The sequence below is a fragment of the Leopardus geoffroyi genome, chromosome B1 (assembly GCF_018350155.1).
Source record: "Leopardus geoffroyi isolate Oge1 chromosome B1, O.geoffroyi_Oge1_pat1.0, whole genome shotgun sequence".
NCBI classification, from domain to species: domain Eukaryota; kingdom Metazoa; phylum Chordata; class Mammalia; order Carnivora; family Felidae; genus Leopardus; species Leopardus geoffroyi.
This window is the reverse complement of record NC_059327.1, coordinates 162,735,873-162,750,589: the sequence shown is the minus strand read 5'-3', so window position 1 is coordinate 162,750,589 and position 14,717 is coordinate 162,735,873. Positions and strand designations below refer to the sequence as shown.

Below are 14,717 nucleotides of genomic sequence, written 5' to 3'. Positions count from 1 at the left end.
CGGCACCATTAAGAAGACGCAGCCTGCTCTCAGAATATTAACTATTTTAGGGGCGCCTGGGTGGCGCAGTCGGTTAAGCGTCCGACTTCAGCCAGGTCACGATCTCGCGGTCCGTGAGTTCGAGCCCCGCGTCGGGCTCTGGGCTGATGGCTCAGAGCCTGGAGCCTGTTTCCGATTCTGTGTCTCCCTCTCTCTCTGCCCCTCCCCCGTTCATGCTCTGTCTCTCTCTGTTCCAAAAATAAATAAACGTTGAAAAAAAAAATTAAAAAAAAAAAAAAAAGAATATTAACTATTTTAGAACTGATAAAGTACGCTCTTATAACTACTGCTATCAATAAAACCTATAATTTAAGGGTTTGCCATGTACCAGGAACTGCATTACATGCTTTATACAATCTCATTCAATACTTACTACAACCTGTGAGGTAGGGTTTATTATCCCCATTTATAGATGAGGAAAGCTCAGAGAGACTAAAGTAATTTGCCCAAGGTTGCCCAGCTGGAAGAGACGGAATAGGAACCTGAGTGAGCCTGACTCCAAAGCACTTGCCTTTAGTCCCCAAGTTCTCTCACCTCCGACCTTCCAGTGGTGGGCCGTTTGGCTATGGTTCTCAGGAAGATGAAGGGACTCAGTCATTGTCTTGGGGCCCCACCTTCTCCTTCTCTTACTCTAGGTAGAGAGGCTAATGAAGAAGAGGATGGAGAAGTGGCCACAGGTACCTCCTTGGCCCATGGAGCATTTGCAAAACTCTTAACTCTGGACACGGAAGAGTTAGACACAAGAAGAGCGGGCACCAGAATTCCCAGAGTTGGTTCTATATGGAAACAGAGAAATGGGGGTGCACAGACCGGATGTCATTGCTCATACAGGGAGGGGGGTTACTGTAAGACTGATGATTACACCCCAAGGCATGCAGAAGCCTTCCCAGGACTTGACTAGAGACCTAGCCAGTATGAATTCATGCGTGTGTCTTAAAAAGAAGACTCCTCAAACTCTTAAATTCTTCAGGTTTCACAACCCTGGCCACCTCCCCCCCCCGCCCCGCCCCAGCCCCAAGCCCCGCTCTTGAGGTTTATGAAAGCAGGTATGGTTGAGAGTGGAGGAAGCTGGGAGAGTCGAGTCCACACAGGCCACGCGAAGAAGTGATGGCCCCAAAACGGGAAAGATGACGAAGAAAAGAGGTCTGGTTCTTTGGCCCACAAGTTTTCATTGGCCTGCAAGAACGGGCCATTTCCTGCCCTATTCCTTCCAAGGCCAATCCCACAGACTGGCAGTGGGCAATTTACTCTGTTTACTTTGAAGGGGTGGTGTTCTAATGCCAACAAGGCCTGAGAGCCTGTAACTCTGCCGTGGTCTCCCAAGTGCAGATACCCATAAAGAATGTGGGAGGATTTAAGAGAATTCTTATGCAGTAAATCCTTTACCAGTGTTTGTGTTAGGGTTTCTAACGGGTAGAATACAGTAATCCAGGGGTAAGCACACAATTATACATCACATGGGCATATGGACACATTTCTTCATTGATAAAAGTCTGTGATCAAGAAGTTGTAAGATCGTCACCCTGGGGAGAAGATACTCCATGCTCTTTAAATTCACCTCAAAGCTCTGGGTGACAAGATCATCAAAAAACCACTCATTTTGGTGAAAGATTGCCTTGGATCTTGCCTTTACATTTCCTTTCAACTTGATAGTAAATTAATTACCTTTTCTCTTTTTCCAGCTACTACCTAGTACTAGGAGTTTGCCAAAGCTATCTTCTTCAAATTCTATTTCAAGAACTCCTTTTTACGTTGATGGAGGTGGGAGGGGCAGGGGATTAAGAGACAGGGCAACCAATTGCAACGTGTAGACCTTATTTAGCTCATGATTCAAACAGCCTGTAAGACGAACAGACAGACAAATGGGGGAAATTTGAGCTTCCTGGATATTTGATATTAATGAACAAACTAATGGTTTCTCGTGTGATATTAGTGTTACGGTTAAGAAGCTTTACCCTTTGGAGAGAAATACTAAAAGGTCTACAGATATGGTGTTTGTGATTTGCTTCAAAACAACTCAAGGATACAGGTGAAACAAGATACCCTTGACTTATTATTTAAGATGGGGAATAGGGTACATGGGGATTCGTTATACTTTTCTGTTTTTGCTTTGAGGTTTTCACTGGAAGTTAAAATGAAGAAAGTAAAAATCAACCAAGCACGAAGCAATCAAGGAGTCCTGAGGTGAAAGAAACCCTCACTTTGCTGGTCATGCACCTGACATGTGACCCAAAGAAAGGCAAGCACAATTTGCCAAGCATTAGAGTGAGACCTTGAAACTCCCAGGGTTCGCATTTTAGACCAGAGAGCGCATGGTTTGGGACTGGAGTTGCTTTACTGCTGGCAAAAGAGAATTTGCTGATTCTCAGTGAGAACAAAATAAGACCATGAGATAGGATCCCTGTGAAATTTGGACATCAAAGAATAGTTACAAAGCAACATTTTGAGGAGTTAAGTGTAAAGGAACCAGGAACATGCAGCTTCAATTTCCTTCCAAATACACACGCTTGTAGATTTAAGGAAAAGTGTTCTATTAAACATGTGCTAAACTGTAATGCTTCGAAAGACATGGAGAGTCATTGAACCCGAATGGGCCCTGGCTTTTCTCCCTCAGATTGGATGTTGTTCCTCTCCCTTGGAATAGGACTTCTCGATCTCACTCCATTTCCTCTGTAAACCCCACCTCCTTCCTTCCAGGTCTAATCCAAACTTGACTTCAGATTCTCAAAACATAGGACAAGAAAAATCCAGAGATCGGCAATATTTTTTTTTTTTCCCCTTTTCCGTTCTGAAGAAAAACCAGCAAATACTTGGAGACTCAACTTGGAAAGTGTTTACTGGCAAATCCATAAAGCTCACTCCGTTGGTTTAAACTTGGAAAGTGTTGGGAGTAGTTAACACAGCTAAGTGCAGAGGAAATGGGGGCTGAGGTAATCCTCGTGTGCTCCCCTCCCTCCTCACTCTTGCAAGAAAAACTCTGACTGCAACCATATAGATGGGCCTCATGCAGAGCTCCACGTGGTACACAGCTTAAGAAGATGCTCTCCCCAGCTCTGCGGCTCGGGGCCCAATACCCAGCCCATGTCTAGCTGAAGTCAGCAGGGAGAAGAGAAGTTACTAAGGCCAGGGCCTCTGCATAGCCTTGACCTAGAGAAAGGGAACTCGAGGAGCTGGACCAAGGGCCAAATGAGTGCCGCCCAAGATTAAGGCGAAAGGTCTTCACTTGAGTGCCCGGAATGCCCAGCTGGGAGGGATTTAAGATGCTCTTTGGCCTGCAAACCCCAAGGTGGATGCTTTTGCTGCAGGAAAGCGGTGCAGTTTGTCAGGAGTGTGTTTTACAGGTTGGCTTGAGAAAGTTCTGCTAGGGAGGTGGTGGGTGGTTGCAGTCCTTGGACTTAAGACATTTGGTGGGTGTTCTCCGTCTCTGAATGCCAGGCCCTACCCCACTGCCCAGGAAGGATGCACACAAGGCTCCTTAAAACTCCTGCTGCTCCTGGCAGTTTCTCCAGGAGACCTCATCTGTCCATAGCCCTACATGGTTCAAGTTACGAGATCAGAGTCGCTCACCTTAATTTCCCAAGCACAGAACCCCAGGGGGAATAAACTTTTCCTGCTTAGAACTGCGATCTCCATCATGGGTCAGAGTGGAGTTTCACCCTCCAGATGCTGGCACAAACACCGTTCACAGATATGCCACTTACACACCCCAAATCCTTACATGAGCTAAAAAGAGTGCCAACGTTTCCTGACTTCCTGAGAAGTCACACCGCTATGGCAGCAGCACTAGCCTGCAGTGACCATGCCTACCTGCCTTACTGGTAACCGCATCCCTAAAACAGAGGGCTGTTTCCTGCTTTGAAGAGTAGGACTCAAGACGCACCCAGACTTAACACCAAGGGCACGAACACCACACCCGCCACCCCGAGGACGTGACAGTAGGAAGTATTTCTGAGGGTGACAGGAGCTACAAGTTGTAAAGGTGGGGGGAAGGTGAACAAAGCTTTTCAGTTTTCTGTAAACGGCTTTGGAGAGTTGGGCATGTGTCATAAACTACATCTCACCACCCACCGGAGCCTAAGGTTTCTTCCTGGGATCCTTGCCAAACGAAATATGTAGAGAAATGTTACAGCAGCCACGGGAGACCAATGACCAGAGCGGTGTCCATTTCTGTTACGCCAGCACGGCTCCGCTTTGTGCAACACCTGGGGTGAGGCTGTCTTGCGTCGATACTCCCTTCCACGGAAGCCAAACCAGGGTCATCCTTCGTCAGGCCTTGCCATATTTAGGAATTGGCCAGGATAAGAACCAAATTCACGTCACTCAACTTCACGGAAGCCTGAAGCGTGCAGAAATGAACACCTCTCAAGCTCTCCCTCTGAGGACTCACCAGGTAGAGGAGACACACAGAAAAGCTGCCGGAGATAGGGAGCAGAGCCGGAGAGTGGAGGGCTGGTTCTCCACAGGGGAAGGTAGGGAGCTAAGAGCGCTTGCGTGTACTGTAGCGGCCACAAGGACCACCTGAGGAGCGTGTTCAGCATGAAGAGGGCCACCTGGGGAGCGTAAGAATGGAAACAGATGCCCCCTGCCAAATGTTTTTGTTTTTGCAGGTTTTAGAGCCTATGCATTTAAAAAAAACAGCCCTCGGCTCTCACATGAGCGGTCCTCAGAACTGACGCTGCTCTTAAGACTTCACCTACGTCTCCCCACGTGCGGGGCTGCACTTAGGCCCGGAAAGGTGAGAAGGCCGTATGGATGCTCGTGCCTGAGGGTTAGAGTCTATTTCCTACATTCGCTTCGGGGTCTAGGCAATTCAGAGAGTTGGCGGGAGTGTGAAGGTGAGGGCTCTTGGGGAAGGGGAACTCGAAGAGCTGGACCAAGGGCCAAATGAGTGCCGCCCAAGACTAAGGGCGACAATCTTCACTTGAGCGCCCGGAATGCCCAGCTGGGAGGGATTTAAGATGCTCTTTGGCCTGCAAGCCCCAAAGTGGATGTTTTTGCTGCAGGAAGGCGGTGCAGTTTGCCAGGAGTGTGTTTTGCAGTGCCCGTGTATGCCCTTCAATGTCATGCTGTGCCCTCTGCAGGCCCTGAGAACCGTCCTACACACCCTGCCCCTGACCTGTGGACTGGGATTCCACATCACATGCCCTGGTTTGGGGTTTCTTCTGTGGAATTCGCTGTCCTCTGGGTCAAGGCAATAGGTGACCATGGACATGTTTAAAGATGGAGCTGCTCAGGGTCATAAACTGTTGACTTCAAGGCCAAACTGGGCAGGCAGAAGTGACCTGCTGGGCTCGACCAAGTGTTTTTGTTTTATTTATTTTTTTTTTAATTTTTTTTTTTTAACGTTTATTTATTTTTGGGACAGAAAGAGACAGAGCATGAATGGGGGAGGGGCAGAGAGAGAGGGAGACACAGAATCGGAAGCAGGTTCCAGGCTCTGAGCCATCAGCCCAGAGCCTGACGCGGGGCTCGAACTCACGGACTGCGAGATCGTGACCTGAGCTGAAGTCGGATGCTTAACCGACTGAGCCACCCAGGCGCCCCTGTTTTATTTTGTTTTAAATTGAATTAGAATACTTTTAGACATTGTACGTATATAATATGTATTGTATATAATATAGTAAAAACATATACTATGATATATGCTATATTATATACATACGTATAATAATATATATTTTATTATAGGGTCTAAAAACATTCAAATTATACACACACACACACACACACACACACTGCAGTTGATCAGAGGTCTCACCCCTTCCTTCTGTCTTATACATGAATGAGTCACATGTTTACATAACTCCTGCCTGGTTCCTGTAGGCATTTGAGTTTGCGACCCTCAGGGCCACATGCTGTAATTGACACTGTTTACTGGATTAGATCCAAGTTTCCAGCTGGGTTCTGAGGGAGCAGGACTCAGACTGAGAGAGCCCTGGCCAATCCAGGAGGGCCTCTGCAGCTGGAAGTGCGGGAACACAGGTCAAGCTCACCCAAGGCCAGGACACCAAAGCCCAGACAAGGGTAGCAGGAGGAAGCCTGGCTTCCCAGTGCTTTCCAGTGAATCCACCCAGCACGGCCTGCCTTCAAGATCCCAGCGGCCTGTGGTAGTGACAGAAGCGTCTTTTCACGTCAAGAACACGCAGCCACCACCCCATGCCCCCCACCTTCCACGAACAGTGAAGGGGCCCAGGAGTCCTATTTACTGCTCTCCATTGTTGTTTCTCACAGCTTTGGTGACAACCACAGCCACCTCGCAACCTTTCTGCAGTGCCATTTACTCTGCCTGAAATGCTTCCTCTTTCCATCCACGCTGCTGCTTAATCCTTCCCTAACTACTTCAAAAATCCAGCTCAAACCCCCAACTCCCCGAGTTGTATTCCCTGACCAATTTCATGGAAATGGACGACCTCCACCTCCTCTCAACTTACTCCCTACCTTACTTTTTAATGACATAGCCCCTGTTGCCTTGGATCATTGTTAATATTTCTTATGTGTATAAATTTCATCATCTCAACTGAATTGTCAGCTCCTTGAGGGTGGGTACCATGCCTCATTTCTTACCACCTGTACTGCTCAAAGCACGGCCACAGCACCTGAAATGTGTCACTAATTTCCTGATTAGTTCATTATCACACTAGTGCCAGCTAATAGCTACATAGAATTCTCTCATAAATCATCATCCCCAGCGACTGGAAACTTCCAGAAAGTTCCGGCAAATTAGTCTGGGAACACTGTCTTGGCAATTTCCTGGCATTAGGCTTCCTCGATTGCTTCACGTTGCGGAACTTGTGTCCAGTCATTCAACGGAAAATTTACCTTGATGCACATACTTGTAGGAAAGAAAACTGATAAGCCAGTAGGAAGAGCCTTCCTTTAATTAGGCTGCAAAACTGAAAGTAACTTGGTCGAAAGCCTCCTCAGGAGCACCTGCAGTGGGGTTGAGTGGTGGTCCCTCACTGATGTGCACCTGAAAAAGATCAGTTAAAGATCTCGAGATGAGGGGCGCCTGGGTGGCACAGTCGGTTAAGCGTCCGACTTCAGCCAGGTCACGATCTCACGGTCCGTGAGTTCGAGCCCCGCGTCAGGCTCTGGGCTGATGGCTCAGAGCCTGGAGCCTGTTTCCGATTCTGTGTCTCCCTCTCTCTCTGCCCCTCCCCCATTCATGCTCTGTCTCTCTCTGTCCCAAAAATAAATAAAGGTTGAAAAAAAAAAATTAAAAAAAAAGATCTCGAGATGAGATCATCCTGGATTATGCAGGTGGGCCCTAAATCCAATGAGAAGCGTCCTTGTAAGAGGAGGGAAAGACAGGGAATTGGAAAGGACACACATGGAAGGTCATTTGAAGACAAAGCCGAGATTGGAGTTACGAGGCCACAAGCCAAGAAAGGGGTCACCAGGACCCGGAAGGGGCAAAGGAGGATTCTCCCTTACAGCCTTCATAGGGAGTGTGGTCCTGTCGACACCTTGACTTCAAGCCTCTGGCCTCCAGGACTGTGAGAGAATAGACCTCTGTTGTCTTAACTTACAAATCTGCGGTCACTGTCCCAACAGCCCCAGGAAATGAACACAGTAACCAACAAGGATAGCAGGTGGGGGCGGCGAGGGTGGGGAGGAGCGCTTGGGCACTGGATTTCAGAGACACCATCCAGGGAGGAGACTTGCCACAATCCCAAGTAGCCCCGCCGTTGCATATTTTTCTAGAAAACGTCCACATGCCATTATTACCCCAGAGATGCTCACCATGCAGGCTTAAGCCTGATATTTCCCCACTGGACCTTCGCATCTAAGGAGGACAGGGCTTACATTCCAAAAGGATGGGCCCAGCTCACCCTGAAATGCAGGGTCCTCAGGATGAATCATCCGCCTCCAAGGACCTAGGTCATTTGTTCTCTCCTCTATTAAGAATTTATTGAGTATCTGCTGTGCTATACAAATTGGGTAGTCTGGCTAATTATAAAACAGACCCTGATTATTACCGTACACATTCGGGGGGCGGGGTTACTTCTACCTAAATGCGACTAGCTGAGCTTTTCTAGTCTGGGCTCTATGAATTCTTTTTTTGGTTTGTTTTAAATTTTTTTAATGTTTATTTATTTTTGACAGAAAGAGAGAGAGAGAGAGAGAGAGAGAACAAGCAAGCTGGGGCAGAGCAGGGAGAGAGGTAGACAGAATCTGAAGCAGGCTCCAGGCTCCAAGCTGTCAGCCCAGAGCCTGATGCTGGGCTCAAACCCATGAACCATGAGATCATGACCTGAGCCGAAGTCAGATGTTTAACTGACTGACCCACCCAGGTGCCCCTCTTTTTATTTTTATTTATTTATTTATTTATTTTTTGAGAGAGAGAGAGAGCACAAGCAGGGGTTGGGGCAGAGAGAGAGGGAGACAAAGGACTTGAAGCAGGCTCTGCACTGACAGCAGAGAGCCCAACGTGGGGCTTGAACTCACGAACCGCAAGATCATGACCTGAGCCCAAGTCAGACGCTCAACCGACTAAACCACCCAGGTGCCCCCAGAAGAATACATTTTTGTAAATGCTCCAAACACTGAGGCACACACCACAGCACTTTTTATATGTTTGCTAGAGGCTGTTCACATTCACCTGCAATACTCTTGGGTTTTTTTTAATTGTTTTTGATGTTTATTTATTTTTGAGAGAGAGAGAGAGACAGAGCATGAGCAGGGGAGGGTCAGAGAGAGAGAGAGGGAGACACAGAATCCGAAGCAGGCTCCGGGCTCCGAGCCGTCAGCACAGAGCCCGACGTGGGGCTCGAACCCACGAACCGTGAGATCATGACCTGAGCCGAAGTCGGACGCTTAACCAACTGAGCCACCCAGGCGCCCCACCTGCAATACTCTTTTAAAGCTTACTAACAAGAGGAGCCAGAAAAATGTCACTGGAGAGTTTGGATGCATGAATGATTTCCTCTTATAAAATGGACGTGGGTCATATAGGAAAGTGTCTATTTTTTAGAGATGCACAGTGAAGTATTTGGTGGCGAAATGTCATGACCGCAGTCTACTCCAGACCACTTCAACAACAACAAAAATGAACGAAATGAAGCAAATGTGGCAAAATAGTAATCACGAGACCGAGGTGATGGAGTTATGGGAGCTCACTGCACAGTTCTTTCTGCTCGCCCATACGTTTGAAAATGGTCAAAACCAAAAATAGGATGGATGCATATTTTTTCCATTTAGGGTTATCTGTCTGCTGTACTGCTGCTATCTGTGTTTGCAGGTATGAAGGCTGATGGTCTGAATAGAGGGAGTTGTCTTCTCCCAATTAGAAATGCCTGACAGGCTGCAGATTTGTGCCCGCAAGCTCGGTTCGTAATTGCTCTTTGGTTCTATTTACGGAAGGAAGAGAAGACACATCTATCGAGAAAAAGTGGAGTACCAAAAAAAAAAAAAAAGGGGGGGGGGCAGGGTTGGCACAGAAGCAGGAAAAATATGCCTTGCTGGGAAAGCGTTGCATCAGGAAGATGGTGTTTTTTTGTTAAGTCACAGACCTAAGCATGCAGCTTCAGACTGCTGGCAGGGTGCTTTGTCCAAGTGCATCTAGCTCCTGTGGGGCTGACTCCTCTAAGCAGACACCCCAGCCAGGGAACTGACTCCGGTTCCACCCCCAACAGCCCCAACACACAGACACAGGCAGGCAGCGTTATAGAGGGACTCACAGTTCTGAGTACAGGAAGTGCAGATTGCCCACATTATCAATGTAGTTGGCAGGGCTGAGCCACGGCAGGACCAGCAGCAGAAGCGCCTTCATTTTCCGAGCAGGGTGCTGCTTTCTTCCTGGCCACCTTCTCTCTGTCCGCTGCAGGGGCCCAGCCCAGCTCAGTTCCCTTAAACAAACCTTGCCATATCCCCACAATGGCACCTGATTTGGAGCCCTTAGATGGAGCCACGCTGATAAATCATGGGCTCGTAAGAGGATCGTGCCCTCTGCTTCTCGGATGGGGAGATAGGAGACCGGAGGGACCCACCATGGTTGGCAAGAGGGCTCAGGCTGAGAGCAAGCAGGCTGATGCCCGGGAAAGGGACCTGCCCCTCCTGCAGGATGCCGACTGGTTCTGGGGAAGCAGCTGGTACGTTTACATCACTGGCCGGGAGCAGATGGGCTGGAAGCTGAACTGTGTTGGAAGAGGGCAGGAGCATGGCACAGTCAGAACCCGCGGTGTGGATGCGCAAATCATCAAAAGCTGTCCCACAGTCTGCTAGAGGAAGACACTGTAAGAAATCGGCATCCTTGGAACACAGCCTGGGGATCTGAGCTCCAAGTGAGTCTTCAGACATTGAGACAGACGAGGGTTAATTATGAACCAACTCCACGTCTCGATGCATATTCAGAATAGGCAGATATTTTACCTATCCCTGTCCTGACTACGCTGGCAGATGTGAGCAAAGTGATGGCTTCTCCACTAATTTGGACAACTGGCCCTTTACAAGAATAGACTGCGTCGTTCTCTTTGAGAATAAAGAGCCTTGATAGACAGACGTAAGACTCTGTCCAAATGATGCACAAATTCCTGTTCCGCCACGAAAGAAGTCACTCCGTTCCTCCTCCTCCCCTGAGTGGCTGAACTAAGCTCTGACGCTAGTTGTAGGACCCTGGGCATTTCATTTAACCTCCCGAGCCTCAGCTATGTCATCTCTGAAATGGAGCTCTATTCATGCCTTACCTGCTGGGCCCAGCAGGCGCTGGACATCATTGCTTCCAGCTTTAAGATCTGTGATTCCAGCCTATGCTATCAGTCTTAACAGCACTTCTAGCATGCCTAAGCCCCGTAATGTGCCAGAAGCCCCCGGGACTCCTCTCCTTCTACCCCATCTTCAAGAAGTCTAAAATCCATGTGGACCTTGCAACTCAAGGCCTAAATCTTAATAGAAATGGCTTAAAAGGATTGTTCCACTAACGCAACCAAGCAATTACAGCAAACTAGACTCGACGGGAAAGAGACCAGGGAAAAGTCTGCGGAATGAGACCAAGTGCAATGAGCTATGTAGTAAGCAGGGTTTGGCCTCAGAGAAGGTGCATTTACCTGAGGCAGGACTGAAAGAGTTTACATATAGTAGATCCTTCGAATGTACAGGTTTAAATTTTTTTTTTTCAACGTTTATTTATTTTTTTTGGGACAGAGAGACAGAGCATGAACGGGGGAGGGGCAGAGAGAGAGGGAGACACAGAATCGGAAACAGGCTCCAGGCTCCGAGCCATCAGCCCAGAGCCTGACGCGGGGCTCAAACTCACAGACCGCGAGATCGTGACCTGGCTGAAGTCGGACGCTTAACCGACTGCGCCACCCAGGCGCCCCTCGAATGTACAGGTTTAACTGCTACAGTTGAGATCAGAGATAAGCAATCTCGGTAAAGCAGGACCTGTATTAATTTATGGTTTTGTTGAGACCCTAATTTGAATTCCATTCCCTGTCAGTCTGGTATGCAAGAGTGAGTCAGGGCTGGTGAGAAGGAAGTACCATGAAATAGCAGTAAAACGGAAGTTAGGTTTGGCATTTAGTTCCTGGAGTCAAACAGATGACTTTGAACCCTAGCTCTGCCACATGATGGCTGTGTGACACTGGGCATGTTGTTCAACCTCTCTGAACCGCTGTATCTTCCTCTGTAAAAGAAAGACAATAACAAGAGTGCTTAACTCATAGTGCTGTTATGAAGGTGGAATGAGATAATGCCTATAAAGAGCAAAGGGCTCAATGAGCGTTAGCTATTGTTATCAAAATTGTTATTAATAACCACTAATAGCAGTGAATGAGCCTTGCTGGCAGCTCAGCGCCCACCTCCCAGAGGCTTTGTTCTTCTCGTCCTTTCTTCCCTTCCACACTATTAGGGGCATGAAATGTTACAGTCTGTTCCTGAATATGGAGTTTCACAGAGTCCCGGGACATGCTTTTCTGGAGTGTCCGGGATCTGCTGTATAGATCACAGCTCCTGAACAGCCTGGAAAATAATAAATGCTGTGGGTTTCATAGTGTGCTAGATTGTATTTCTGATAACCTTGGACATGTCAGATTGTTCCTCCAAGTCTCTGTGACAAAAGAAGGATGTCTGCCCTTTTACCTCCTTGCATTTCAAGAGAATAAAATCCATTAATGGCAAGGAATGCAATATAAAAACAAAGGAATTATTTTTTGAGGTTGTCTATGTCACTACTGCAAAAACTGCTGGCTGCCTATCCAGTATCTCACCTTCTCTTCTTCCTTTTCACGGAGCCTACATTTAGCTCACGGTGGTAATGCACTTTAGCCTGTCTCACAGATGGGTGGCCATACAACGCAATACTGGCTAATGAGGCATAAGCAGAAATTACTGGGTGAGGCATCCCAGAAAGCTTTTTAAAGGAAAAGTCTCAGTATGCATATTGTCAATTTGCCCTCCCTGCCTGGTTCTTCCTAGCTGGTTATTTCTGCCTGGAACTTGGATGTGATGTTGGCGATTGGGCAGCCGTTTGGGGACCAAGAGGTGACAAGTTGAGGCTGAAAGCTAATCCACAAAGCCGAAAGAGCCTGGATTATTGATGGCATCATGATAACATCATACAAATCATGGACTTCCTACACCCATACTTGCTGTTATATAAGAAAAATAAAGCTTTTACAAAGTGAAACCAATGTAACTTCAATTTTCTGATACCTGCCATCAGCTACAATCCTAACACAACCCCCCGCAGATGAAATCTCACCTTCAAATGGCCATATTCTGTAGCTACCTTGCCAGTAAATAGCCTTAACCCTAATCCTTGTCCCCTTTGCCCAGCTAAGTTATCCTTAAATGTCATCTCAGATATCACCCATAAGCTCCTGTTTTCCTGTCTCTTTTCTCTTCACTAAACCAGGAACTGCTTGAAGGCAGAAGTCTACTGGTCTTGTTCTCTATTATAGCCTCACCATAGTGCCTAGAACACAACAGATGCTCAATAAATACTGAATGACATAAAATTCAACATGGTTACAGAGTCAACTTTGGGACCAACCTTTCTTGATCAGAGGCAAAGCAGCAAAACAAAACAAAAGGATCTCAGGACTTGAAACGTGCCAAGAGCCACGGGAGGGGTCAAGCGTTTGTACAGAGAGATAATAAATGTCCAGGAATAAAGGAAATATGTAAAGAAGATTTCTGGGCACGAGCGCCCAGGAGAATGTTGTTTCTTTAGCAGATTGCTTGGAGCATAATGGAAAAGCAATGGGTCCCTCAGGGAGCAATGCAGGACAATTGCCTCATTTCTTCCATGCCCGGGAGAGTGAAGAGAGCAGCTCTCAGCCAGGTAGGAGCCAGGCAACAGTTGGGTTCAAGACTGGAATGTCACTTGAAGAATGAATGTCAAAACAGTTATGGTGACTAGCTCAAGCCTGGCTGACATGACCAACGAGACTCGTAACCTCCCCATCTTTCCGTAGGGTAAGACTCCCCTAGACCTTCCCTCCAGCAGCACCATCTTCTGGACACTACAGATAGTCACTGTGCGCATGCTCCACGGGCGAACTACAGGAAAGAGCCACCTGAGAGGAGGAAAGGTCAAGAGAACCTGCAGGGTCGGTCTTTGGAGAAGAAACTCCAGGACTCTGGGCGCAAATTTAATTAAAAACGACAACAAAAGCAACAACAACAAACCCAGGGAGCCTTCAGTCAGGTGAGTCTTGGGCCAAATATGCATTTTCATGCAGGGCTGTTTTCAAAACATCGAACAGTGATCTCTTGGTTCCTGCCAGTACTCAGCTTTCTTATCACCCATTGTTATTATCTTCCATAAGAAGGAAGCTAAAGGCCAGAGGCACTTATCCCATGAAACAATTCAATGTGTGTGTGTGTGTGTGTGTGTGTGTGTGTGTGTGTGTGTGTGGTTTCGACTTCTCTACTCTTAAAGGGTCATTTCCTCAGAGGCAGAAATCACGGTGTGTATAGATTTTTCTCTCATTCCGGGCCTGTCCTACAGTGGATCGTTGATAAATATGATGCATGCAGATGACGATATTACACAAGGAAGATGTGGTCTGGAGCCTAAGACAACACCCACGGAGCATCAAGGAAGTAACAGCTATATTCCCACACACCCCGTCACTGATCCAGGTCAAGAGAGACGCAGTGGACTGGCCCCTGCACCACCTCTACCAAATCCACTGTCAATGTCCTTGGTTAGGAAGGCTGTCTCTTGACTCAACATAAGCCTGTATCACCCGCGGGGGAATTCTTTGCAGTAGACCCATGCGAGGGGAGTCTGCAAGCGTCTAAGAGGACAGAGGTCAACGGAATTAGCCCGAAGATTCCAGACATTAGCTCACAGGTTCGGGCTTACTCTCATGGAAGAACCCTCTCGTCTGAAGTCAGGAACAGCTGTCCAAGGAGTTACTGGTGCAGGCAACCGTGTACAACCACAGTCAATCCGAAAGGTTTTACTTAAGGGTTTACATTCAACTCGGGGTCTGAAGCGGCTGGATAATAATGTTTACAAAGGACACGAATTTTGGAGAAAACAGGCAGCGTTTGTTTAAAGACATGATGCTGCCTGCCTGCATTCCTGACTCAGGTCACCTGCTATTATTAGTGGTCCTCTGGACAGGTCATGAACAGAGACCTCAGCTCAGGTTGGGGGGGGGGGGGAGGGGGACGGGGTGGGAGGGGAAGTATTTGGAAGTATTTCTCTACCATACCTTCTTTTCTGG

General features: G+C 47.6%; 1 protein-coding gene across 3 annotated transcripts in view; it reads right to left on the bottom strand.

The window, feature by feature from the left end:
* Positions 1-14,717, bottom strand: part of LNX1 (ligand of numb-protein X 1) — a 186,065-nt gene that overhangs the window by 87,515 nt on the left and 83,833 nt on the right. Inside the window, exon 1 of one of the 3 annotated variants that reach the window (XM_045474037.1) lies at positions 9,720-10,092. The exons of the other annotated variants lie outside the window; for them this stretch is intronic. Within the exon in view, the coding sequence (XP_045329993.1) occupies positions 9,720-9,811 (92 nt within the window). The 5' untranslated portion in view covers positions 9,812-10,092. Of the gene's footprint in view, positions 1-9,719; positions 10,093-14,717 lie in introns of those variants that run through there. 3 annotated transcript variants of the gene reach the window in all.